The 26,601-nt window shown below is 36.9% G+C and overlaps 1 protein-coding gene across 1 annotated transcript in view; it reads left to right on the top strand.

The window, feature by feature from the left end:
• The first annotated feature begins 493 nt into the window (after positions 1 to 493).
• The window catches only part of LOC124460909, a 38,490-nt gene continuing 12,382 nt past the window's right edge, over positions 494 to 26,601 (top strand). The window contains exons 1-4 of the mRNA XM_047012509.1: positions 494 to 1,277; positions 2,090 to 3,412; positions 3,493 to 4,617; positions 4,669 to 5,768. Coding sequence (XP_046868465.1) covers positions 494 to 1,277; positions 2,090 to 3,412; positions 3,493 to 4,617; positions 4,669 to 5,768 — 4,332 coding nt within the window. The remainder of the gene's footprint in view (positions 1,278 to 2,089; positions 3,413 to 3,492; positions 4,618 to 4,668; positions 5,769 to 26,601) is intronic.

The raw sequence follows: 26,601 nt of genomic DNA, 5'->3' as shown, positions 1-26,601 counted from the left end.
ATACACGTGGAAGAAATAAATGAAGTATCACGTGAAAAGTGGAGTGTTTTCTTGTGGGCCCGCTAAAACATCGAACCTTAGCGCCAAACTCAACAATTCTATAAATTAATCGCCCTCACCCGCGGTTGTATAGAATTAATTCTATAAATTAATGGCAGGAATTAATTCTATAAATTAATTCTATAAATTAATTCTATAAATTACGCCATAAAGGCAATGAATTAATTCTAAAAATTAATTCTACAGATTAATTACATGAATTAATCTTACAGTGGTAAACCACTAAATGAACCGGAAAAGTTAATTATTTAACTCAACTCGACGGGTCAACCCACGGTTCTACACGCCAATCATATAGAGGTTAACCTCGATGATTGCATAACCAATCACTAAATTGTGATACATAACCTCAACGGTCAACTGTTTACGACCTACATATGTAGGTCACATAACTAATCAACATCGCTTAAAAGTATAGACTCATTGGTAAACCATGGCAACAAAAGACTTATCAAGTGGAATATATCATTGCAAGAAATGCATGCAGGAAGACAATGACCGCATGGTGCAATGCAATCGATGCTGTTCCTGGTACCATTTCGACTGCGTTGGAGTAATAGACGAGAAATCTGAGAACAGCTGGAACTGCGACTGCGTCAACGTGTCATCGGAAGTCATCACAACCATATTGAGCAACGCCCTGCAGAACCTCGGAAATACCACACGAGCAGGCGAACCTCAGGCTACTTCGTCACCAGCAAAACCAACGGCGCCGCTACCAGAACCGGATCGGGACTTTGGACTATGCCCGCCAAAAATATTCCCGGACACAGCTAGGACGGCTGTTCCTATTTTTACTTCTGCCAAACAAAAAGCGATGGTCACACACTCAGCTGTGCGTGACACGTGGCATTACGATCACGAGGCACCGCAGCTGCCGTTCCTAACCTCAAACAACACGCGTGCTACGACACGCGAACAACCGCACCAAAGTGCTACGCCGATGGCTCCCTGGAATTTCACAAATACTCAAACCAGGGCTGCATCGTACTATCCAGAAAGTAAAGTGCGAATGGACATAGACCTAAACACAGCAATACCAAGCGCGGCACAACTTGCAGCCCGTCAAGCGATACCGAAAGAGCTTCCAACATTTGATGGCAATCCTCAGAACTGGCCTCTATTCTACAGTAGTTTTCAGACAAGTACGGAAATTGCTGGGTATACGAATGCAGAAAATCTTATGCGGCTGCAAGCTAGCCTAAAGGGAAAAGCACGTGAGTTAGTTCAATCCAAACTCCTGTTACCAGCAATGGTCCCTGAAATCATACAAACATTACGTATGTGTTTCGGTCGGCCAGAGCATATTTTGCACAACTTACTGGAAAAAACGCGGCAACTACCCGCAATAAAAGATAAGCTTGAACCACTTATCGAATACGCACTGTGTGTACGAAACATCTACTCAACGATGGAAGCATGTGGACTCACAGGTTACATGCAAAACCCAATGCTCGTACAAGAGCTACTAGAGAAACTCCCCACACAATTGAAGCTGCAGTGGGCAATGTTTCCCAAAGACACTAAGGTACCATCAATGGAATCTTTTAGCAAATGGATCTACGACATAGCTGAAGCAGCAAGCCAGGTAACATCGCCGCTTTACCATAAGAAGAGCGGAAGCCTAAATCATCACACAGAGGCACCTAAAGAGCAGGTCAAGGAAATTACGTGCGTCGTATGTAACGAACCTGGGCACAAAATACACATCAACGAAAGATGTCTTTTCTGAAAAATCACAAGCTCTGCCAACAATGCCTAAACCGTCATCACCAAAAGTGCCAACGTGAAAAGGTTTGCGGCATACGAGGCTGCCGAAGCAAACATCACCCATTGATCCATGAGATGCAGCCGATGCCAGAGGCTGCGAAATCCAGCAGCCCAAACAGACCAGCTATGGTCACCAACGTGCATACGCCGGAGGGCAAGCACACCCAACGATCCAGAGAGTCTGGCTCAACATATTTCCGTGTCATTCCAATACAAATCATCAATAAAACGAAAGTCACTAACACTTTTGCATTTCTAGATAAGGGATCGGCACTAACGCTCATCGACAACAAGGTCTTTAAGCAACTCGGCTTAAAAGGCGTTCCAGATCCACTGTGCCTAAAATGGACCAACGATACAACACGTGAAGAAAATGCATCGGAACGTGTCACGCTTACGGTTGCCAATCCACATAATGGCAATCAATTCTACTTGGAAGAGGTTCACAGTGTAGATACCCTGGATCTACCTGTACAGTCTATCGACATAAGGGCTCTCGCCAAAGAATTCCCCCACCTAGCGGGACTACCGATAGCATCATACACCAACGCACGCCCAAGCATCCTAATCGGCACAAATAACTGGAACCTCGCCGTACCCCTTAAAATCAAAGAGGGGGCATGGCACCAACCAATAGCGTCAAAGACGCGACTGGGATGGGCACTACAAAGCTCCACGCCATCAAGGGCCACTAGAGCTAATGTCAGCGTTCACATGTGTGGATGCCGAGACGCAGACGCCAAGCTGCATGAGATCATCAAACAAGCGTTCTCATTAGACGCTACCACAGCAAAACCGCTATCATCACCAGAAGAAACTCAAGCTCTAACCAGACTTGAATCTACTACCGCCTTGAAGAACGGCAGGTACGAGGTCGGTCTAATGTGGAAAGACCCTGAAGTTTTATTACCTGATAGCTACGCAAACGCACTAAAACGGCTTAAATGCCTACAAAAGCAATTTTCCCGACAACCACAGTTGAAGGAGCAAATCACCAAGCAAATCGAAAACCTCGTCGAAAAGGGCTATGCTCGCATGCTGACGCCGGAGGAAATAGCTGCACCAAACAGACGGACTTGGTATCTACCAACCTTCATAACTAAAAATCCAAATAAACCAGAGAAGGTCCGGCTTGTATGGGACGCAGCCGCCCAATCCGGCGGCAAGGCCCTGAATGACTACATCTGGAGTGGTCCAGATCTCCTAAACTCCCTGTTTGACCTCTTACTCTCATTCCGAGTGGGACGAGTGGCGATCTGTGGCGATATCGCTGAGATGTTCCACCAGATCCGAGTGAGACCAGCAGACACCCATGCGCAAAGGTTTCTGTGGTTCGACAGCAAATCCGAGAGGCAAGAGCCTAACGTCTATGTTATGGAAGCGCTTACTTTCGGAATCAATTGCGCACCCTGCATTGCACACTTTATTCGTGACAAAAATGCAGATCGATTCTGCCAACAGTACCCTCAAGCAGCACAAGCCATGAAGGACTACCACTACGTGGATGATTTTATATACAGCGGCGACAACTACGTGGAAGTCGGAAACATCGCAACTCAAGTCAGAGACATCCATGCAGCAGGTGGTTTCCACATACGCAATTGGTCTTCGAACTCAAAGGAGGTCCTACGAATACTAAAGAGCGATTCGCTACTTCCGAAGCTGTCGAAATTACCGCAACAGAAAAGGTACTCGGCTTATATTGGATGCCGAACTCCGACGTATTCACATTCATCTGCAAGTTCGCCAGGCTGAAGCGCAACGTTTTAGACAGCGACAAAACACCAACCAAACGCGAGCTCTTGCAAGTACTTATGTCAATGTACGACCCACTCGGCTTCATCTCATGCTTTACAATAGAGCTGAAAATTCTACTGCAAGAAGTCTGGAGAAGCGGCATTGGCTGGGATACTGGTTTGCCCGACGCATTGTTACCCAAATGGATACGATGGAAACGGATCCTTACAACAATCGCTGGATTGACCATCCCGAGATGTTATTTCAACAGCAGCGATCAAATCCATGATGTCCAGTTACACACGTTCGTTGACGCCAGCGAATTGGCATACGCAGCAGTCTGCTACCTTCGGATACGCCAGGGGGAAAGAACCTACCTCAGCTTCGTGGCCTCCAAGGCGAAAGTGGCACCGTTGAGCCCACTATCTATACCAAGGATGGAACTGCAGGCCGCAGTTATCGGAGCAAAGCTGAGTAACCGAATCCAACGCAATCCAAGATTGTCAATTAACTCGAGTTGTTATTGGTCCGACTCAAAGACTGTTCTCAAATGGCTTCGTATGGATCCACGAAAGTTTCAGCAATTCGTCATGCACCGCGTGGGCGAAATACTGGAATTCACAAACGTTAGCCAATGGAACTGGGTTCCAACCAACCTTAACCCTGCAGATCTTGCTACTAAAACAAACAACGCCAATAAATATAAAACTTGGCTACACGGTCCAGACTATTTGCTGCAGGATCAACACGAGTGGCCAAAATGCGATGATTTGGGGCCACCAAACAATGCTGAAGTCAGGCATAACATACTCTTCATCGACAATTCGCCGATGGAGCTAAAACTTAACGCGGAATATTTTTCCGACTGGCGCAGGCTATATCGAGCTTTAGCGCGCTTTATTCTCTACATTGAGAAACTGAAAGCGAAACAAAAGAAGGCATCGCCACCTACAGAGGTGTCTTACGAGATGATTCAGCAGGCACGCACACTCCTACTGCGGCATGCGCAGTCATCTGAATTCAACCCAGAAATTCGCAACTTAACGAGAGGTAAACCTTTAAAAACAAATTCTAAACTCATATGTTTGAATATCTTTCTAGATGAAAACCAGCTTCTACGTACCCGAGGGCGAGCAGAAAACCTAAACGGCCAAAACCAAATACTGCTCCCATATGGGCACCACATTACTCGGCTCATAGTGAACTGGTATCATCAGGAAATGCACCACACATCCCATGAGACGTGTATTAACAGGATTCGAGGCATGTTTTACATACCACGCCTACGAGTCTTATACAAAGGCATGCGGAAGTCTTGCCAACGCTGTAAAAATGATAGCGCCATGCCTGTTCCACCGCAAATGGCTCCCCTGCCCATCGCCAGGCTGGCTGCCTACCAACGTCCCTTCACTTACGTCGGTATCGACTACTTCGGGCCCTTCTTGGTTGCTGTAGGACGGCGAAGCGAAAAAAGATGGGGCGTTATTTTCACCTGCCTAACCATACGGGCAGTGCAAATAGAACTGGCGTGCTCTTTGGACACTGCATCGTGCATAATGTGCATCCGAAACTTCATCAATCGGCGCGGGACCCCGAGAGAAATTTACAGCGACAATGGCACTAACTTCAAAGCTGCCGAAAAGATTATCTGTGACAAAGCGCAGACGATCAACTTCAACGCCGTGCAACCGGCGTTCGATGACATCAAATGGAAATTTAATCCACCAGCCGCTCCTCATATGAGGGGAGCATGGGAGCGACTTGTTCGTTCCGTCAAGACTGTACTCTACGCAATCTGCCCAGCGAGAAAATTCACCAGCGAGGGCCTACAAAGCGCACTCTGGGAAGTGGAATTCATCCTAAATTCCAGACCGCTTACTTTTGTCTCTCTGGACTGCAAAGACGACGAGGCTATCACCCCTAACCATCTACTACTAGGATCAGCAAGCGGCTATAAACCAGTCTTCGAAACCACACATACCGTACAGCACATGTGGCAAGCTGTACAAGAATCCGCCGATCAATTCTGGCGACGATGGGTACGCGAATACGTTCCAGATTTAGCCAGGCGAGGAAAATGGTTTACGAAGAGACCACCAATAGCAGCTGGAGACGTCGTTGTAATATTGGACGAGACTCTGCCCCGAAATAGATGGCCAAAAGGTATAGTCGAGCAAACAATCCTGGCCAAAGACAACCAGGTGCGTCGAGTGGTCATCAGAACTGCCAACGGGACTCTTCAACGGCCCGTGGCTAAAGTAGCTGTATTAGACGTCGGCTGTTTTGGAGCAAAGCAACCCCCTGAAGAGAGCAGCTTTACTGGGGGGGAATGTTGCCGCCGAAATTCGCTAACTGCCCAGCAGACCCGACGCAGCCACCAATGGGTTAACCCATATCACTCATTCTCTTTCATTTTCATACTTATTCTTAAGCACCAGCCTACGTGCTGGGAAATTAACCGTTGCATCTTGCGCTTTAAGCTTACATGTTAGGTTCTATGCTTGTTACTAAGCGGCGGACAGAACAGTTTGGTTACAACCGCGAGTGAGGGCGATTAATTTATAGCGGCTCGCATAATAACGACTCGCATACGGCACACACACCATACACACCCCATTAGCATAAGAAATACACGTGGAAGAAATAAATGAAGTATCACGTGAAAAGTGGAGTGTTTTCTTGTGGGCCCGCTAAAACATCGAACCTTAGCGCCAAACTCAACATACCGTATGGATATAAAGACCTGGCATATCAAAGGCGATAATAAAAATAAAATGATGATAAGAAAGAAGGAAATTCAGCAAACAGTATGGAAGGTAATGGGTTTGCATATTAGCATACCAAAACAGAACGGAAGTGGTAACAGCAATGATGGTAACACGGCGAGACGAATCTTTGGAAATACAAAACTGTTTGCATCCATAACATTGTTTGATGAGGTCATTTTGAATAATTTTTACTATATATTAATAGCAATATCGTGTGAATTCTCGATCAGCCCAAAAAAGTACCGACAATTTTGTAAAGACACTTTTAATCTATATATGAAAACATATCCGTGGTACCCAATGTCTCCAACTGTACATAAAATATTAGTTCACGGAGCAGACATTATAAATTTGTGTATAGTTCCAGTTGGATGTTTGGGTGAAAATGCATCAGAAGCTCGTAACAAACATTATAAAATGGACCGACGTTCTCATGCCAGAAAAAATTCTAGATTAAGTAATATGGCTGACGTTTTTAATAGAGCCATGGACTCATCTGATCCATTAATATCAAGCTACTATATAAATAAGAGGCTGCAAAATTTGAAAAAGAAACCGCTTCCAATAGAAGTTATAAACCTTTTAGAGTGTCCAACATCAGAGCTGAGTTCATACAATTTTGGAAATGATGAAGACACCGAATCAGACAACGAAAGCGATGACAAACATGAGAATTCTTTTGTTTTGGATGAAGAAGATTATTAACTTTTTGATTTTTTGGAATATTGTTAAAACATGGTAAAATATTATTTTTTCTATTTTTATGCTTTGCTTTATAATAAAAATTGAAATTTTTGTACAGGTGCCGGGGTTATAAAGGTGCGGAAAATAAAGGCGTGGTCAAATTGACTAAAAAAAAAATCCGAAATCAAACTAGAATATTAGTAACACTTAAAAAAAAAAATTAAGCGCCTAGCTCTATGTGTGGACTTTATGCCGCCAAAATCAACTAATCGCCTATAGTGCATTGGTGGAAAATGATGAATCTGTTCAAAAAGGATCAGATGTGCAACATAAAGAAAATTCTACATGTCTCGAGAATGCCGATTCAGTTATTGAAACTGGTGATAAATTGAAAGAAGTTGCAATTGAAAAGAAAATTAGACGCAGTGAAAAAATTAAAGATAAACCCAAATTGTCATATCGATTTTTAGGAAAATGTCTTATTAATGCTCAAATATGTTTGAATGACGTTCCGAATACTTAAGACGAAGAATCTTAAAAATTAAAGATAAACCCAAATTATCATATCGATTTTTAGAAAAATGTCTTATGAATCCTCTAATACGTTTGAATGACGTTCCGATTACTTAAGACGAAATTAAATTTCGTGAAGACAGAGTTTAATGGGAAAAAGCCGTTGAAGATGAACTTAACTCTCATTTTCAAAACAATACTTGGTGTTTAGTGCAAAGGCCTGACGGGAAAAACATAGTTGATTGCAAATGGGTGTTTAGTATAAAACAAGATGAGTTTGGCAATTTAAAAAGTTATAAAGCAAGACTTGTAGCAAGAGGTTTTACACATTAGCACCAGTTGCACGAATTTCAAGTTTTAGATTTCTTTTAGCACTCTCAAATCAATATAACCTACAAATTCACCACATGGATGTAAAAACTGCTTTTTTAAACGGAACTCTAAAAGATGAAATTTACATGACGATTCCAAAAGGCTTAGTCCATGGAGTTGAGGATAAAGTATGTAAACTCAATAAAGCAATTTATGGCCTTAAGCAAGCTGCAAAATGTTGGTTTGAAGTTTTTGAATCAGTATTCAAGGAGGCTAGTTTTGAAAATTTAGGAGCTGAGTATTGTATATATATTTTAGATAAAGGAGATATTTCTAAAAATATTTATGTCGATATGTCGATGATGTAATAATTGCTACAAATGAATCTTGTACAATGTCTAAATTTAAATCTTAACTACAAAATAAATATTAAATGACTGACTTACAGGAAATTCGTTTCTTTATTGGTATAAAAATTAACAGGAAGAAAGATCAGTTATGTCTCAGTCAGTCAGCATATATGTGGGAATGGGTCGAGAGACGAGAAGCGGCCGATTGTACTGAACCAGTTCAGAGGTGCATAATTTAAAGTTTATCAACGATATCGATGACAAACCATCGATATCAATTGAGAAAAGAGTTTTATGGCGTCAAGTTGTGTCGACCGGTTGTGTTCCTCGTGGCTGCTCGAATAAGAAGAGTGTAGTTATGTGGTAATTAAGTGATAAATGTATAAAGAAATAATGTTGAATAAAACTGATTGATTGTGAGTAAAAACGGCCTAGAAATTCGGGAGGAAAAAGTGGGATTGCATTAACGAGTCCCACAAATTGGTGTCAGAAGTGGGATTGCACTAACAGTCCCACAAATTGGTGTCAGAAGTGAGATATGTATGTACATACATTTACATAGTGCATCGAACTTACGTGCAGTTAAAAGATGTTGTTAAATAAAGAACACTAATAATTAAAACAAATCGTTCGAAGCGAAAAATTCATTAAAATTGAGTCGCCAAGGACAGAAAGTTCGAAAAAAAAAATGTGTGTTTGATTTAACCTTAATGTACAAAGAGCGGTAAAAGAAAAACCACCCCAATTGATGAATGCTTGTATGTTAGAGAGAGACAGCGAAACGTCCAAGTTCAAGTGAGAGTGAAAAGTGTGGAGGTGCGAACAGTATAGAAACTGAAAACGCAAAGAGATTGACGATTGTTGGAATTTTGCACAAATTTACGTGGCAATGAGGCTGGTATAGCGTAATTTTGGTAAATGTGTTGGAGTATCGTCGTGGGAACTATTCACTGAGATGGTAGATTTATGTGGCAAATGGCCTGGAACATAGAATCTATGTGGTGAGCAGCTGTACCTAGAGTGGGAAATTCTTGAGAATTGGCGGCAAGAGAAGCTACAACAATTGGCGGCAAGAGCGAGAAAGCATTAGACCAGAGGTAGGCGCCCATAGCCCGTGCGGGCACTTTTGCTCGGCAATTGCTCGTGTGGCCGTCTGTGTGCATGCCGATGTGAGCACGAAGTACAAGTTGAGTGCATAAAAAAACAGCTAGTGTCGCACAGACTTTTGACGAAAGCAGTACTATGTCGCTTTGTTACGCAGCTACACGCAAAAAAATTAATGCTTCACTTTCGTACATGGCAACTTTAAAAATATTTTGCCATTATTTATATTTTGTCCCTATAGGGTAAAAAGTATATGCGAACATGCATAATGTAATATAAATGTAAGATATACATTTATATATAATATGCACATATATGTATAGTATGAAAAATATATACATATAATAGCCGATACAAAATATGCATTCATTTTTATGACATTAAGGTAAAAGGAATCCAAGACTCATGACTGTACTTTGTTTTTTAAGGCGATTCGGTAAAAAAGGGTTGTGGGAAAATTCCGCAGTTTCACTTGCAGTTTAATTTTTTTATTCGTTTCTTCACATACGATTCGCGCAAGTTATGCCATTAGCAACACTTCCCATAACAGCCGACCCAAGAGGTCTACACTCCACATTAATGTAAACATAAACAATACCATTCCATTAAACATAGAGTGTCACAAGATAAGTGACAGTTTCCCTAAACATAGAGTGTCACAAGATAAGTGACAGTTTCCCTAAACATAGAGTGTCACAAGAAAAGTGACCAGAAGAAAACATTATAAACACTTAGATGTAAGCCAAACCAGAATATGATTTGATTCAATAAAGCAGTCTTGATTTAACACTCAACCAGAACAGACTCAATCTTAATTGGCGCAGTCGGTACTCGAGTTCACAGCTAAAATATTGTGGAAACTTTGAACGCAATCAAAGATAACGAAACAATATAATGCTGTGGAAAACAAAACATTTAGTGACAAAATAAAATATATATATTGTGGAAACTTTGGAGAAAATCTAAGCCAACGAAACAATATAATATTATAAAAACATTTTGTAACAAATAACGAAAAAATATAATATTGTAAAAACACTTTGTGCAAACAAACAGAATTATTGTGGAAACTTAAAAAAAAAAAAAAGTTAACGAAACAATAAAACATACACCATTAAAATGGCACAAATTAACGAAATACAACAATGCATTCAAATGCTAACATCAAAAATAATATCCAATCAAGAGATGCATTCTAATCCAACAACAAGGGAGAGAAACAGCATCGAGAAGGAAACAAGGTACTTGCCGGTGTTCACTGGACAGGAGGGAACGTTACATGGTTTCATTTCGGCAGTCAACCAAATCATGGAGGAGTATGATGATAACGACCAGGTCTTCACTGTTATATTCAACACCAAAATTCAAGGTCAGGCTAGAACTATGCTTAATATTAACCCCCCTACATCTTGGGCTGATTGCAAAACTCGTCTTCGACATCATTATCGCCCAAGAACGGATCAAATGGGTCTAACCAGAAAAATTAATAACTTAAGGGTAACTACCGTTCGAGATCTTGATTTTAAAGTAAGAGCAATTGTTGAGGAAATTACTGATTTTTCGGTCTTTGAAAACAATAGCAGATTAGTTGACATATTAAGTGGTCTCTTAATTCAAAGAGTAAAAGAATTATCTTGGGTCCAATGGCCATTGCCTTAATGAATAAAACAACATTAACAGATATAAGAATTGAACTTGCAAATTATATTGGTCTGAATTATGGAAATTTAAATAAAAAACTATTATTAACCAAAAATGACAATGACCATAGTACATATAACAAACAGACAACTAATAAAAATACAAACCGAAATACTGAACAGAGTCAAAATGTAAAACAGTCTCAAAATCCCAATAGACAACAGAGTCAAAATACGAGACAGGATCAAAATCCGAATAGACAACAGAGTCAGAACGTAAGACAAAATCAAAATTATCAGCAACCACAAAATAATCAGCAACCACCAGCAGAAGCAATGAGTGTAGATAATATAAATGAGGAAGTAGTAAACAGCACAGATAATCAAGAGTTTTTTACCAACTAGCCTCGGATGAAAAAAAAATTTTTATAAAAGGAACAATAGAGGAAGATACTTATATTATTTTAGTAGATACAGGATCAACCATAAGCATTTTAAACACAACTAATGTACATAATTCCAAATACAAAATAATTGAAAAATATTCAAAAACCATACATACAATAAAGGGAAAAATAGAAAGTGACAGTTACTTAGTGAAAACAAAAGTGCCAAGGGAGTTTAAATATATAAATTATGCAAGAACAAAATGGGTGGCTATGCCCCTGGAAAAATCATATGATTTTCTATTGGGTATGGACTTCATTCAAAGGAATTTTGCAAATATTGATTTTCAAAACAAAATTATTAAACTTACCAATGGGGTCGAAATTCCATTCCTTTCCAAACAATCAGAAGATTTTTGCGTAATGGAAGTAAGTGAAATTGATGATCTTAAGTTAAAAGAACTCAATACTGAGGAAGAACAAATAATAAGAAATCTTTCAAAAAAGTACGAAAAGTTATGTTTCAAAGAAGGGGATCACTTAACCAATACTAACACTATAGTTCATAGCATAAAAACTACTACAGACCAACCTATTAATTCAAAACTCTATCGGGTCTCCCCAAAATATGAAGAAGAAATAAAGAAACAAATAATTTATATGGAAAACAATGGAATTATAAGAAAAAGCAAAAGCAAATATAGTTCTCCAATATGTGTCATACCTAAAAAAAGAGATAGCTCTGGAATACAAAAGTATCGTATTTGTGTAGACTATAGGCGTTTAAACCAAGTAACCGTTCCAGATAAGTACCCAATACCTATCATGGACGCTGTATTAGACAAACTCGGTAAAGCCCAATATTTTACTACATTAGATTTAGCAAAAGGCTATCACCAAATTTTAATGGCAGAAGAAGATATAGAGAAAACAGCATTCATTTCACCAATGGGTTTATATGAATATGTTAGAATGCCTTTTGGGTTAAAAATGCCCCAGCCACATTTAAACGTTTAATGAATGAAATACTGAGGGATTATATAAACAAAAGTTGTGTTGTATACATGGACGATATTTTGATATTTTCAACAACACTTGAGGAACATAAGATTGCTCTAGAAAACATTTTCAAAATACTTAGAAATCATAACTTAAAAATTCAACCAGACAAATGTTCCTTCATGAAACAATATACTGAATATTTAGGACACATTCTCACAAAGGAAGGGATTAAACCCAATCCACATAAAATAGAAGCAATAAAAGCAATGCAGCTACCTAAAACAGAAAAGCAATTGAAAGGATTTCTTGGTATGACAGGATTTTACAGAAAATTTATTAAGGACTATTCCAAAATAGCTTACCCAATGATCAGATATTTACAAAAAGGCACACAAATTAATACAAATGACCCACAGTTTATAGATGCCTTTGAAAACCTTAAAACACTTATAAGCTCACATCGAATCTTAAAATATCCAGAGTTTGATAAACCATTTACCATTACAACAGATGCCAGTGACTTCGCAATAGGTGCACCAGTTGCATTCCTTTCAAGAACTCTAAACAAACACGAAAAAAACTACAGTACAATTGATAAAGAATTTTTATCCATTATACATGCAGTAAACTATTTTAGACACTATGTGATAGGTAATAAATTCCAAATTATAACAGATCATGCTCCGATAAAATATCTAAACGCAAAATACAAAGGGAAAGAAATGACAGCAAGACACCAAAGATGGATTTTAAAATTACAAGAATTCGATTATGACATAATATATTTGAAAGGAAAAGACAATAAAGTGGCAGATTTTTTAAGTAGACAGGAAACAGCTCAACTAATAAACAAGGATAAAACAAATGAGTCAAACTTTGAACTATCAGATACACAGCATTCAGCAGAGGAAGGAGGATTTACAAATTTCTATATAAAAGACGATATTGTAAACAAATATAAAACTCAGATAATAGTAACTTATACAACAACGGACAATATTAATATTCAGCATGGTAGAAAAATAATAGAAGTAAGCCCAGCAGAAACAGAAATTGAAATCGAAATCAAAATGCAAAATAATATAAATAAAGGAACAGTAGGAATTTTTTCAGAAGTTCCAGACTCAGAATATTATAAGATACAATGTATCTTAATGAACATTTTTTCACACTGTAATAATATAAAATTTTTTAAATGTACTAAGAGAGCTCAGGAAATTTCAAGCGAGGAAGAGTTACACAAACAAATAGCTATTTACCACACCAAAGATTCATTACATAGCGGAATAAATGAAGCTTTTAATTCGTTAAAGAACAAAATATATTTTCCAAAGCTAAGAGACCATATTCAGTTGATAATTTCAAATTGTAAAAAATGTAAGGAAATTAAATATGACAGAAAACCAATCAAACCTAAGTTTCAATTCACAGAAACACCGGATGTCAAAAATCAAATTATACATTTGGACATATTTCATATAAAACACAAATCGTTTGTTACAATCATAGACAAGCTCACAAAATTCGCAGTCGCTTATAATATAACAGATAGAAACTGGAAAACTAAAATGGAAATTATGATTGAACACTTTGCCAAATTCAATAAGCCACATAAAATAATAATGGATAATGAATTTAGATCAGAACAGATAAAACAATACTTAAACCAAGAACAAATAGAAATCCATTATACAAAGCCAAATTCACATACAGGAAATGCAGACATAGAAAGACTACATTCTACTCTCATTGAAATAATAGCAGGAATAGATGATGATTTATCAATTTCATCCAAAATGCAATTAGCAATAACAGCTTATAATAACCGTTATCACTCTACAATAAAATGTACACCAAATTATGCAAAAAACATAGAAGATGAGGAAAAACTAAAAAACACTATTATCAAACACAAAGAAAAAATTTTAAGCAAACAAAATAAAACAAGAGAAGATTATGAGGAGGAAAGACAGGAAGGACCAATTAAAAACTATAAACGAGTTAGGCATAAGGATGAACCTTATTTTAGAATTACAACATTAAATAATATTCATCCATGTAATATAAAAAGACCGTCAAAGCAGGAAAAAATTAATTTCCAACAAAATACAGATTGACATCTTTGAAACAAAAATTTTTTTTCTCTTATCCTCAGATTTTCATAATTTTTTATGTTATAATGTGTGTTTAAGGCAGATTACAAATTGAACCAATTCAATCAAATGCAGGATATGCACCTATACAAACTTATTCCACGGAAATAGTTAATGAAACAGTAATTATACTACACATTATTAATATCGACCCTTTAAATAATATAATAAATCAAATGGAGACAAACATTAAAAATTTTAACATCACAGGAAAAAAGGAGCTATTAGCCGAAATAAATCTAATTAGAGCTAAAATAAAATCCATAACCCCAAACAACAGAATAAAAAGAGGAATGTTAAATATTGTAGGAACAACATACAAATGGCTTTTTGGAATTATGGACGATGAAGATAGAACAGATATTTTAGACCACCTTAACAATATTGACCAAAACAACCATAATATTATACAAGACATGAACCAACAAATTGTTATAAATACACATTTTAATAAAACAATACACAATTTAGCAGAAACAATTAAACAAGACAGAACAATAATCAAGGACATACTTACAAGCATGGACAATCAAAATCAAGAAATAGAAATGAAAATACTTCATAATGACCAAATGGGAAAATTAAAAAATATAGAATTCAAAATAAATTATATTCAGGAAAACATAGCATCAGCAAAAAATAATATAATCGTACCAGAAATTTTATCAGAAGAGGAAATAAATAAATTTGACATTGATTTTTATAAATTAAAGCTAATCCGTATGGGCATTTTAAAATATAAGAATAATTGCATCATAATCACAATTAAAATCCCAAAATCATTTATAACCATAGATGTTAAGTTAATTATTCCTATACCAAATATAGATTATATACAAATAGACCAAGAAAATCAGTTAATTTCAGAAATAAATAATAAAACATTTACATATGAACCCAACAAAATTTTAAAAGAATTAAAATTAAGTAAAAGTTGTACCATTAATAATAATTGCAAATTTACATTCAACAATATAACGAGTATCGAAGAAATTGACGATGATACAATTATAATCAAAAATGCCAAGAATACAAAAATATATCAAAATTGCGATAAAAGAAATATTATACTTAAGGGAAGTAACTTAATTCAATTCGGTAACTGTAAAATTCAAATTCTAAATGAAATATTTTTTAACGAAAAAACAGAATTTCACGAAAAATTTTTTTATCCAACAGAACTATTGAATCAAACCTATAAAAACACAATAAACTTTGATCATGTAACAATAGATAATTTTGACAATTTAAAAGAAATCACAGAACTTAAATACGAAAAGAAAATGACAAATGGCATATTTTTAACACTTTTTATTATTATTATTATATGTTTATCCATTTATATACATATATACTGTAAAAAGAAAAATATAAACATTAATGTAAACAGAATTCAGGAGAATTCATACTCTCAGAGGGGAGGAGTTATGCCATTAGCAACACTTCCCATAACAGCCGACCCAAGAGGTCTACACTCCACATTAATGTAAACATAAACAATACCATTCCATTAAACATAGAGTGTCACAAGATAAGTGACAGTTTCCCTAAACATAGAGTGTCACAAGATAAGTGACAGTTTCCCTAAACATAGAGTGTCACAAGAAAAGTGACCAGAAGAAAACATTATAAACACTTAGATGTAAGCCAAACCAGAATATGATTTGATTCAATAAAGCAGTCTTGATTTAACACTCAACCAGAACAGACTCAATCTTAATTCGCACCACTGCATTAGACCACGGGTAGGCAGAGCCAGCTCAAACTGTCAATGTATGCGTGCGCTTGCTTGTGTTGGTAAACTGCTTTACACTGCGCGAATCGAATGTGAAGAAACGAATAAAAAATTTAAACTGCAAGTGAAAAAGAATAATTCCGACCTAATTGTTGTTCAGAAACTCAACTATTTCCTTTACTTCTATATTGTTTGGATAACTTTTTATACGAAGGAGATCTTCTAAATGGCTATCAGTAAGACTATTTCGAATTGAATCTTTAATTAATTTCATTGTCGAAAATGTGGATTCACAAATGTATGTTGTGGTAAACATGGAAGATAATTTTAACATTGCCTTTTATCTTACATTTATATTACATTATGCATGTTCGCTTACATTATAATATACTTTTTACCCTATAGGGACAAAATATAAATAATGGCAAAATATTTTTAAAGTTGCCATGTAAAGAAGTGAAGCATAAATTTGCGTGTAGCTGCGTAACAAAGCGACATAGTACTGCTTTCGTCAAAAGTCTGTGCGACACTAGCTGTTTTTTTATGCACTCAACTTGTACTTCGTGCTCACATCGGCATGCACACAGACGGCCACACGAGCAATTGCCGAGCAAAAGTGCCCGCACGGGCTATGGGCGCCTACCTCTGCATTAGACGCACAAGTTTGGCGGCGTCAGTGGAAAAATTTGTACAAGAGCGAGGCATCGGCATTGGCGACACGAGCGAGACATCGGCATTGGCGTCACGAGCAATACAGCGTTAGAGAGAGCATTCGTGAAAGATCGGCATATCAGCAGAATTGGCGCGAATAAACGGCGTTGGTGAGTCAACACGAGCGAGCGAGAAGGCAACATAGTGGTGAGCCAGATGTTTATGTTAATAAACATTATGTTTGCAGAACGAAAAATGTTATAATTTAAATTGAGTTGATGCAATCATTAAATTAAATCAATATAAATTTATGTCAAAATTATAACTAAAGTAAATAAATTTGGAATTCAAAAGTGAAGTAAATAAATTTGGAATTAAAAGAAAAGTAAATGTTGAAAGAGAAATAATTATATTTTGTAATTGCTAAAAGAAGAGAAAATTAAATTACTAACAATAGAGTTAGATTATACTTTTGTAAAATATATTGAAATTTCAACTGTAACGAGTAAGCTACGACGAATACAAAATGAATAGAGACGAAGTATTAAGTTTAAATGTAAATGAGCTCAAAGCAAAGTTGGCCAGTTTGAATTTGGCAATAACTGGTAGAAAGCAATCGTTGCAAGATCGTCTTTTCGAACATTTCGGTTTGGTGGCTGACGAAGTCGAGGTTGCATCCGAAAGTGATGATGCGGGATCATTTCAGTCTACGGCACCAACTGTAGTTAGAAATAATTTTACTTTGCGCGACATTGAGGATTCTCTTTCTTCGTTCAATGGGTCAGGTCAACCGTCTATAGAAAATTGGTTACGGGATTTTGAAGATAATGCAGAAGCAGTTCAATGGAACTCTTTACAGAAATTTATCTATGCGAAGCAATTATTAAAAGGTACAGCAAAAGTTTTTGTGCGTGGTGAGCGAGGAGTGACTGATTGGATATCATTAAAAAGAATTTTGTTAAGCGAGTTCGGCTCAGAAGTATCAGCAATTGAAGTACATAAATTGTTGCGAAATAGACGTAAACGCCCAAATGAAGATTTTCGTGAGTACCTTTATAGTCTGAGGGAAATAGGCAGTTCCATAAATTTAGATGAAGCTAGTCTTATAGAATATTTCATAGAAGGAATACCTGATTCAAAAGCTAACAAAAGTAACTTGTATCAGGCAAAGACAGTCATTAAGCTGAAGGAACAGATTACAATTTACGAAAAGGTTTACTTTGGTCACCCTCAAGTGGTAAATAGAAACAGAAATCATAATGAGAAGGATGATAAAAAAGCGGAAATATCTAAACAACCGAGAAAATGCTATAAGTGTGGCGAAGTATCTCATTTGATGAGTGAGTGTCCGAAGATAAAGTGCTTTAAATGCGATCAGATAGGGCATAAAGCATCAGTATGCCCGACACGTAAATTAGATACTAAAAAGGAATACAGTAGGGCTAATACAATGTCAAGAGAAATCAATGTAAAAGGAAAAGCTATTTTCAAAACAATATCATGTGGAAACGTTGAGCTGTCTGCACTCATAGATACAGGATGTGATCTATGTTTAATAAGAGATGATATTATCAGAAAACTTCACGGTATAGAATTAAACGATGAACGTAACCGTTTATTGGGAGTGTGTAAAAGTGAGTTAAATACTATAGGTAGTTTTAAAGCGCAGGTGACTATTGATGGTCTTCAATGGCCCTTAACGTTCCACGTTTATAGAAAAGAGGATATTGACTACGAAGTAGTGATTGGAAACAACATTTTAGAATTAGCTAATTTGGTTATCACAAAAGGAAATGCTACTTTTAAGCCTAGAGAAGAAGAAGTGATGCCAAACACAGAAGCGAAAGAAACTGTACACAATGAAGAAGTGAAAACTCCGAAGGGTATGTTACAGGAATTTGAGAGTTTGTGTTTATTAGCTGAAGAAGAAAAGAGTGAAATAGATTTGTGCCATTTAACTAAATCGGACGTCAAAGAAGTTAAGCAGCTTATTCACAGTTATGTACCACAGTCGTCAAAGAAGAGTCCAGTCGAAATGAAAATATTATTAAGTGACGAATGCCCAGTATACGAACGGCCGAGGCGTTTATCTTTCGTTGATAAAGGTATCGTGGACTCAACAGTAGAAAAATGGTTAGCCGAGGGTATCATTCAACCAAGTACATCAGAATATGCGTCTGCTATAGTTCTTGTTACAAAAAAGGATGGAGGAAAAAGACTTTGTTGTGATTATAGACGTTTGAATGCTAAGATTGTAAGAGTTTCGCGTTGGACTTTATTTCTTCGAGAATTCAAGTATGAAATTGAAAATAGAAGTGGCAGTAAAATGAAGCATGTAGATGCTCTAAGTCGTATGTCCTGTTCAATGTTAGAGGATTCAATGCATCACAGACTTAAAATAGCTCAAGCTAGTGATGATTGGATTAGCGCAGTGACAGCTGTTTTAGAGCATCAGACTTATGAAGATTTCTTTATAAAAAACGGTGTTTTGTACAAGGATCCCATTAAGAATTTAATTGTAGTCCCATCACTTATGGAAGAGGAATTAATTAAGATTGCACATAGAAAGGGTAATTTTTCGGCCAAAAGAACTCAAGAGGAAGTTGAGAGAAAGTTTTACATACCGAAGTTATTCCAAAAGGCCTCTGAGATTGTAAAAAATTGTATCGAATGCATTGTTTCGGAAGGTAAAGCAGGCAAGAAAGAAGGTTTCTTAGCTTCAATAAATAAAGAAGATAAACCTTTAGGGACTTATCATGTTGATCATGTAGGACCTATGGATTCGACAGCGAAGAGTTATAACTATCTATTGGTAGTTGTCGACGCGTTTTCGAAATTTGTGTGGCTCTATCCAACAAAAAATACGGCATCACAAGCGGTAGTAGATAGACGCATCAGTTTTTGGAAATGCAGGGCGTATTATATCAGATAGAGGTGCAGCATTTGTTTCTCACCAGTTCGGAGATTATTGTAAAGAGCAAAACATTCAGCATTTAATGATAGCTACCGGAGTACCTAGGGGAAATGGTCAAGTTGAACGTATCCATAAGATAATTATTCCTATGCTAACAAAACTTTGTTATAAAAAACCGACTATGTGGTATAGGTACGTTGAAAGAGTGCAGCAAGCAATCAATAGTACCCCTCCTAGAAGCACAAAAGTGTCGCCATTTAAATTATTAACCGGGGTTGAGATGAGGACTAATAGTTTCCCTGAGTTACAAGAACTTTTGGAAGAGGAAGCCATAGAAGAGCTAGAAATTGAACGCACTAATGTTCGTCAGGAAGCTCAGCATAATATTGAGAGAATCCAAGAGGAGAATCGTAAAAGTTATAACAAAAAACGCAAAAAGGTAGTTGAGTATAAAATCAATGATTTGATAGCAATTAAGCGAACGCAATATGGTTCAGGATTAAAACTTAAGGCTAAATATTTTGGACCATATAGGGTGGTGAAAGTTAAGTCTCATGGACGATATGACGTAGAAAAGGTAGGAGATCACGAAGGTCCTGGGAAAACCTCAACTGTCGCAGAGTATATGAAGTCGTGGAATGGTCAAGTGAATTCATCAGACGATTCAACATTCGAGGCGAATGATAAGTCAGTCCGGCCGAATGTGGGAATGGGTCGAGAGACGAGAAGCGGTCGATTGTACTGAACCAGTTCAGAGGTGCATAATTTAAAGTTTATCAACGATATCGATGACAAACCATCGATATCAATTGAGAAAAGAGTTTTATGGCGTCAAGTTGTGTCGACCGGTTGTGTTCCTCGTGGCTGCTCGAATAAGAAGAGTGTAGTTATGTGGTAATTAAGTGATAAATGTATAAAGAAATAATGTTGAATAAAACTGATTGATTGTGAGTAAAAACGGCCTAGAAATTCGGGAGGAAAAAGTGGGATTGCATTAACGAGTCCCACATATATTAGCAATGTTTTAAGAAAATTTAACATGGAAGTCGATATACAAATAACAACAATAAGGAACTCTGGCAATGTCTTTAACGTGTCGTATGGTACCTGAAAGGCTCTATTAATTTGAAATTGACATTTCATAAAAATATAAATATTAATAGTATTCTGATGGGATATGTTGATTCTGATTGGGCTGGAAACGAGACTGACAGAAAAAGCACTACTGGATTCGTATTTAAAATGTTTGAAAATTGTTTAATTCATGGAGTACCATGAAACAAAATTCCGTTGCTGCTTCGTCAACTGAAGCGGAATACATGGCTCTATTGGAAGGTGTCAGAGAAGCATTATGGCTTAAGTTATTAATAAATGAAGTTAAACTAGAATTAAATGGTCCAATAGATATATTTGAAGACAACCAAGGTTGTATTAGTATTGCCAATAATCCTACTTGCCACAAGAGAACAAAGCACATAGATATTAAATATCATTTTAGTAGAGAACAAATTCAGAAGAAACTAATTTGTATTTAGTATATTCCAACAGATTCTCAATTGGCCGATATAATGATGAAACCGTTACCAGCAGCACGATTCATCACCTTGAGAAACCAACTAGGGTTGACAGAATATGAGACAATTTATTCATAACAAGCCTAATTAAACTAAAAGAAGGACAATTTTATTTCTTCTTACATTTTAAGCTTAATCTAAAACTTTTTGAAACTGAAAAAATAAAATCAATTTTGATATTAATTTTATATTACCATTTAAACTTAATCTAAAACTTTTTGAACCATTTAACCTTAACCATTTAACCTTAACCATTTAAACTTAATCTAAAACTTTTTGAAACTGAAAATTGAATTATGATATTAATTTCATATTACTTACTTATTTTAAAATGCTTATGAAAATGAAAAGCTGAATTATTATATTAATTTCTTTATGTTTTTTGTTAAATGAAAATGAATCACGTTAACTATTTATTTTAATTGATCTGGATTAAGTTTTACTGGGTTTCCTTAATCCCATGAGCGAATGCTGGATCAAATTGTTATCCGCAGAAATAAAAAAAATAAAAAAAAGTGCGTCTAACGGTTAGACACGATAGAAGTGAAACCTTCCGTAACACAAACTGAGAGAGAATGAGACGAAAGCAGCATTAGGAGCGGGATAATTATGGGTTCATTATAATATTGCTATAAAGGTCATGTTTTATTTTCTTCATGTTATTATTATTCATCCTCAATGTTTTCAATTTCAACAAATGATACGAGTGGCTTATGATAGCTAAAATATGATACAAATGCTTTGGTTTCGATGTTGTCAACATATCTTTGAAATACCGCGTCAATTGTTGTTTTTCATCGTGTTGTTGATTCAGTGCGATTGTTACACATTTTTTAACTGAATGTTGTATTGAGAAAGTCAATTAAAGGAACCGCTGTGTCCAATGCAAAATTTACGTTAAAATCGCCACTTAAAATCATTGGAACTTTATCGTAATATTTTCTAAGTATCCGCGATACTTCTGGTGTATACTTTATTAAATTTTTATGCTATTTATTGATTGATTCGGTGAAATATAAATTGCCACAATTAAAACTGTTTTTCCATTTCTCAATCTGGTTTCGCATGCACATATTTCTCCCACTTTAGAGAGCTGAACAGACAGTGATTCTAGTTGCTGTGCATTCATTCATTATATATTTTGTGATACATTTTTATTTACTTTTTATACCCTTGCAGAGGGTATTGTAAAATTGGTCAGATGTTCGTAACGCACAGAAGGAGGCGTTTACGACCTGAGAAGCTGAGTTGATATAGCCATGTCCATCTGTCCGTCCGTCTGTGCGTATGCGTTTTACTCAGCCGTCTTAAGAGCTATCGGGATGAAATCTTTTTTTGGGGTTTTTTATTACCCGGGTAAGATAAAGTATGAAAATCTTTAGGATCGGACCACTATATCATATAGGTCTAGAAGAAAACATTTTGCGGACATGGCTATATCAACTCAGCTTCTCATGCTGATCAAGAATTTATATACTTTATGGGGACGGCAATTTAGAAAGTGTCGACGTGGCTCTGTTATTAGTGTGCTCGCTTGGCGATCGGGCGGCCGATCGGGGTTCGACTCCCAGCTTGGTCGAAGTTTTTTTTATAATGCTTTTTATTCATAATGCTTTTTATATATTTGCATCTCATTCTCTCGCAGCGAGCACACTAACTACAGAACTCGACGGCAATTTACAAAGTGTCGACGTGGCTCTGTTGTTAGGCGGCCGGGGTTCGACTCCCAGCTTGGTCGAAGTTTTTCATAATGCTTTTTATTTATAATGCTTTTTATATATTTGCATCTCATTCTCTCGCAGGCTAAATACTATAAGATCTATATGTGTCTCTGTTTAGTGTCGCTTTTTCGTTTCATCGAGTCTGAAATCACTCCCAACGATTCTAAAGAAGTTTTCGCTTCAAAAATATATATATATAAAAAAAAAAAAAAAAAACCAATCGCACAAGCTCGTCAGTGAATATATTCATATTTTTAAAATTTGTCAATGTAACTTTTGAGGTGGCGTGTTGAAAAAGTACATACATATGTACAAGCAAAAGTCACATGTACACGTATGTATATATTTAAGTTCGATATTGAAAACGGGACTTTACCGAAAATGCTCTCTTTTCTATTTTATCGCTTGTGTGAGCATCAGTATACGTTTGAGTTTTTAGTTCAGTTATGACTGCGAGTGCGTGAAGTTCTGCAAAATAAATTGATTGTGAAAACTAAATTCAAAGTGTCTTATTATTTTGCATTTGTGTTGAGTATATATATATATAACAATAGAGACTTTATTTTTCCATAATGTCAATTTGTGTGTTCTGCACAAGGTTGTTTGTCCAACTACGTAGATAAAATGATCCGGGATCAGATCATCGTACATACCCCGTATGATGCAGTACGGGCAGCTGCTCTTCAAAAGCACCAGCCGACTCTTGAAGATGCGCTCATGGTTGCGGAGACCCATGAGACAACGACAAAAACCGTTGCAACCCTTAAAGACAAGAAAGAGAGTCAAGTTCGACTTAACGCGATCCATACATTCAAAATGTATCAGAATAAACCAAACAAAGAGAAACAGTGCAAAAACTCGTGGAAGTCGTGTTCTGTGTGTGGAACGTCTCACACTAGAGAGAGATGCAAGAATCGTGACGTCGCGACGTATGTTACAAATGTCGTAGAAAAGGCTATATATCTGTCGTGTGTATGTCAAAGCAAGACAAAAATAATTCGCAGACACAAAAAAGAGAAGAAGCAAATTTAATAGAAGAAGTGAACACTATAACAGGTCAAGTTAAAAACGGAAATCGTAAAAAGCTAATTGGTGTCAACATATTGAATCATGTTATTACTTTTCAAATGGACTTAGGGTCAACAGCTTCAGTGATAAATTTTGAAACATATTTATTACTGAATAAACCGAAATTGCAAGAATGTTCCAGAGAATTTTTCGCATATACACACATTCCAATACCAATACTAAGCGAATTGCACACTGTCGCAAAGTGTGGAGAAAAAGTCGAAAATATTGTAATCATTGTTACTAGTAAAAGAGACGAAGCCAATCTTTTCGGAACAGATTTATTTAAAAAATTTGGATTCGACATTGTCCAAATATTAACGATCTTTGCTGCAAATATAAGTCAGTGTTCGAGCCTGCCATGGGTACCATAAAAAATTTCAAAGTTAGCGTATTTTTCAAATCTACAGCAACACCCAAATTTTGCAAAAGCCGTCAAATTCCAGTTGCTCAATTGGAACACTTCAAAGCCGAAGCAAATCGTCTCACGGAAGCCAATATCTGGAAACCGATCCAATTTAGCAACTGGACATACCCCATTGTGTTAGCACCTAAGCCAGGTGGAGCCATTCGGATTTGTGGTGACTTTAAGCAAGCAGTTAACGCACAAATCGACATAGAGCAGTATCCATTACCAACAAAAGAGTCCCTATTTCACATAATTCATCATGGTAAGCAATTCAGCAAAATAGACCTAAAAGACGCCTATCTTCAGATGGAACCAAGCAATTCATGGTCGTCAACACGCCATTGGACCTATTTCAATATCAGAGCCTTCCGTATGGAATTGCCAGCGCACCGGCAATCTTCCAGAGATACCTTGAGCAACTTCTAAAGCAGAGCCCTGCACTCATATCCCCCGGGGGACGAACACGTTCGGCACCTCGTATGCGTGTAACCGAACGGCTGCCGAAGTCCTCACACAGAGGATGAGAGTTGATTTAGTTTCCCTCAGCATTTCGAAGCAAGCAGATCTATGTCGCTTTGTTGAGAAAACACACATAAAACCAGAGGGCCGGGGCTAACTTCGACCGCGTCAAAGTTGTATACCCTTGCAACTTTTATGGTAACTCTTTCCTTACCTATAGCCATCAAAGTGGAAAAACGTTCAAGCTAAAAAGGCTAATGTTTGCGAAAGAACGGCCAACAATCTTAGCATACGAAAAAACTAAGATATTGATAAAAATCACTGTTTTCGACCTATCGCTCATATGGGAGCTATATGATATAGTAACCCGATCTTTATCAAATTCGGCACAGTCATTAACAGATACATTAAACTAAGAAATATTAATTTGAAAGCAATCGCGTCAAAAGTAACGAAGTTATTGACAAAAGTCACTGTTTTCGAAAGATCGTTCCTATGGGAGCTATATGATATAGTCACCCGATCTTGATCAAATATTGCACAGTCGTTTAAATGTGTAATTAACTCAACAATATTAAATTTCATGACAATAGCTCAAAAACGAAGTTATTAAGAAAAGTCACTGTTCGTGACTTTGCCATTTGTATGGGAGCTATATATCATATGATATAGTGATCCGATCCGGCTGAATCCGAGATATACAACGCCTGCAATATATACAAGCCTACATGCAAAATTTCAGCTCTGTAGCTCCAACGGTCTAGGAGAAGTTTGCGTTGATCCAGACGGACGGACGGACGGACGGACATGGCTATTTGATCTCGTCTCGTCGTGCTGATCAAGAATATATATACTTTACATGGTCGGAGATGCTTCCTTCTATGCGTTGCACACTTCTGACCAAATTTTTTTTTTTTTTTTTTTTTTTCTTTTTTTTATTATAATTAGATAACAATTTGAAATGTTATGTCTAATATAGTTTAGAGCGTACTAGCTGCTATGGCCTTCGACGCCTATTTTTTTTTATAGTTTCTGTTTGCTAGCCTATTTTAAATTTGTTTTATAATTCTAGCTTGTTTTACAAATTTGTAAATGATATTAATGTTGCTTTCGTTGACTGTTTTTAGGAAAATTGTTGGTTGTTGTTGATTAAATATCATTCTTCTGATTCTTGCCAAGTCTTGGCAGTGATCTAAGATGTGTCTGGTGGTGAGTCTGTCACCGCAAGTGCATCGTTTGGGAGGTTCGTTGGAAAGGAGATGTTCGTGAGTCATTGCGGTGTGTCCGATTCGGAGGCGTATGAAGGACGACCATCTATGTTTGGGCGTGTTTGCTGGATATATAGCTGTTAATCCTGTCGCGTTGAAGTGTGTATATTGGTGGTCAAAGGTTGTCCAGTCTGCATCTTTTTTATTTTTTATAAGTTGCGATATGTACTGCTTGTAGTCTTTTTCAGCGGGGGGTGTGCATAAAAAGTGTGGGGATCGAGTTGCTGCATCTGCTGCTGCGTCAGCATTTTCGTTTCCTATTATTCCTTGATGGCTGGGGACCCAAAAAAGGATAATGATTTTCTTGGTGCAAATACTCCTAA

The sequence above is a fragment of the Drosophila willistoni genome, unplaced genomic scaffold (genome assembly GCF_018902025.1).
Source record: "Drosophila willistoni isolate 14030-0811.24 unplaced genomic scaffold, UCI_dwil_1.1 Seg151, whole genome shotgun sequence".
Lineage (NCBI taxonomy): Eukaryota > Metazoa > Arthropoda > Insecta > Diptera > Drosophilidae > Drosophila > Drosophila willistoni.
The sequence above is the reverse complement of the archived record's forward strand: the minus strand, read 5'-3'. Positions and strand labels throughout refer to the sequence as shown.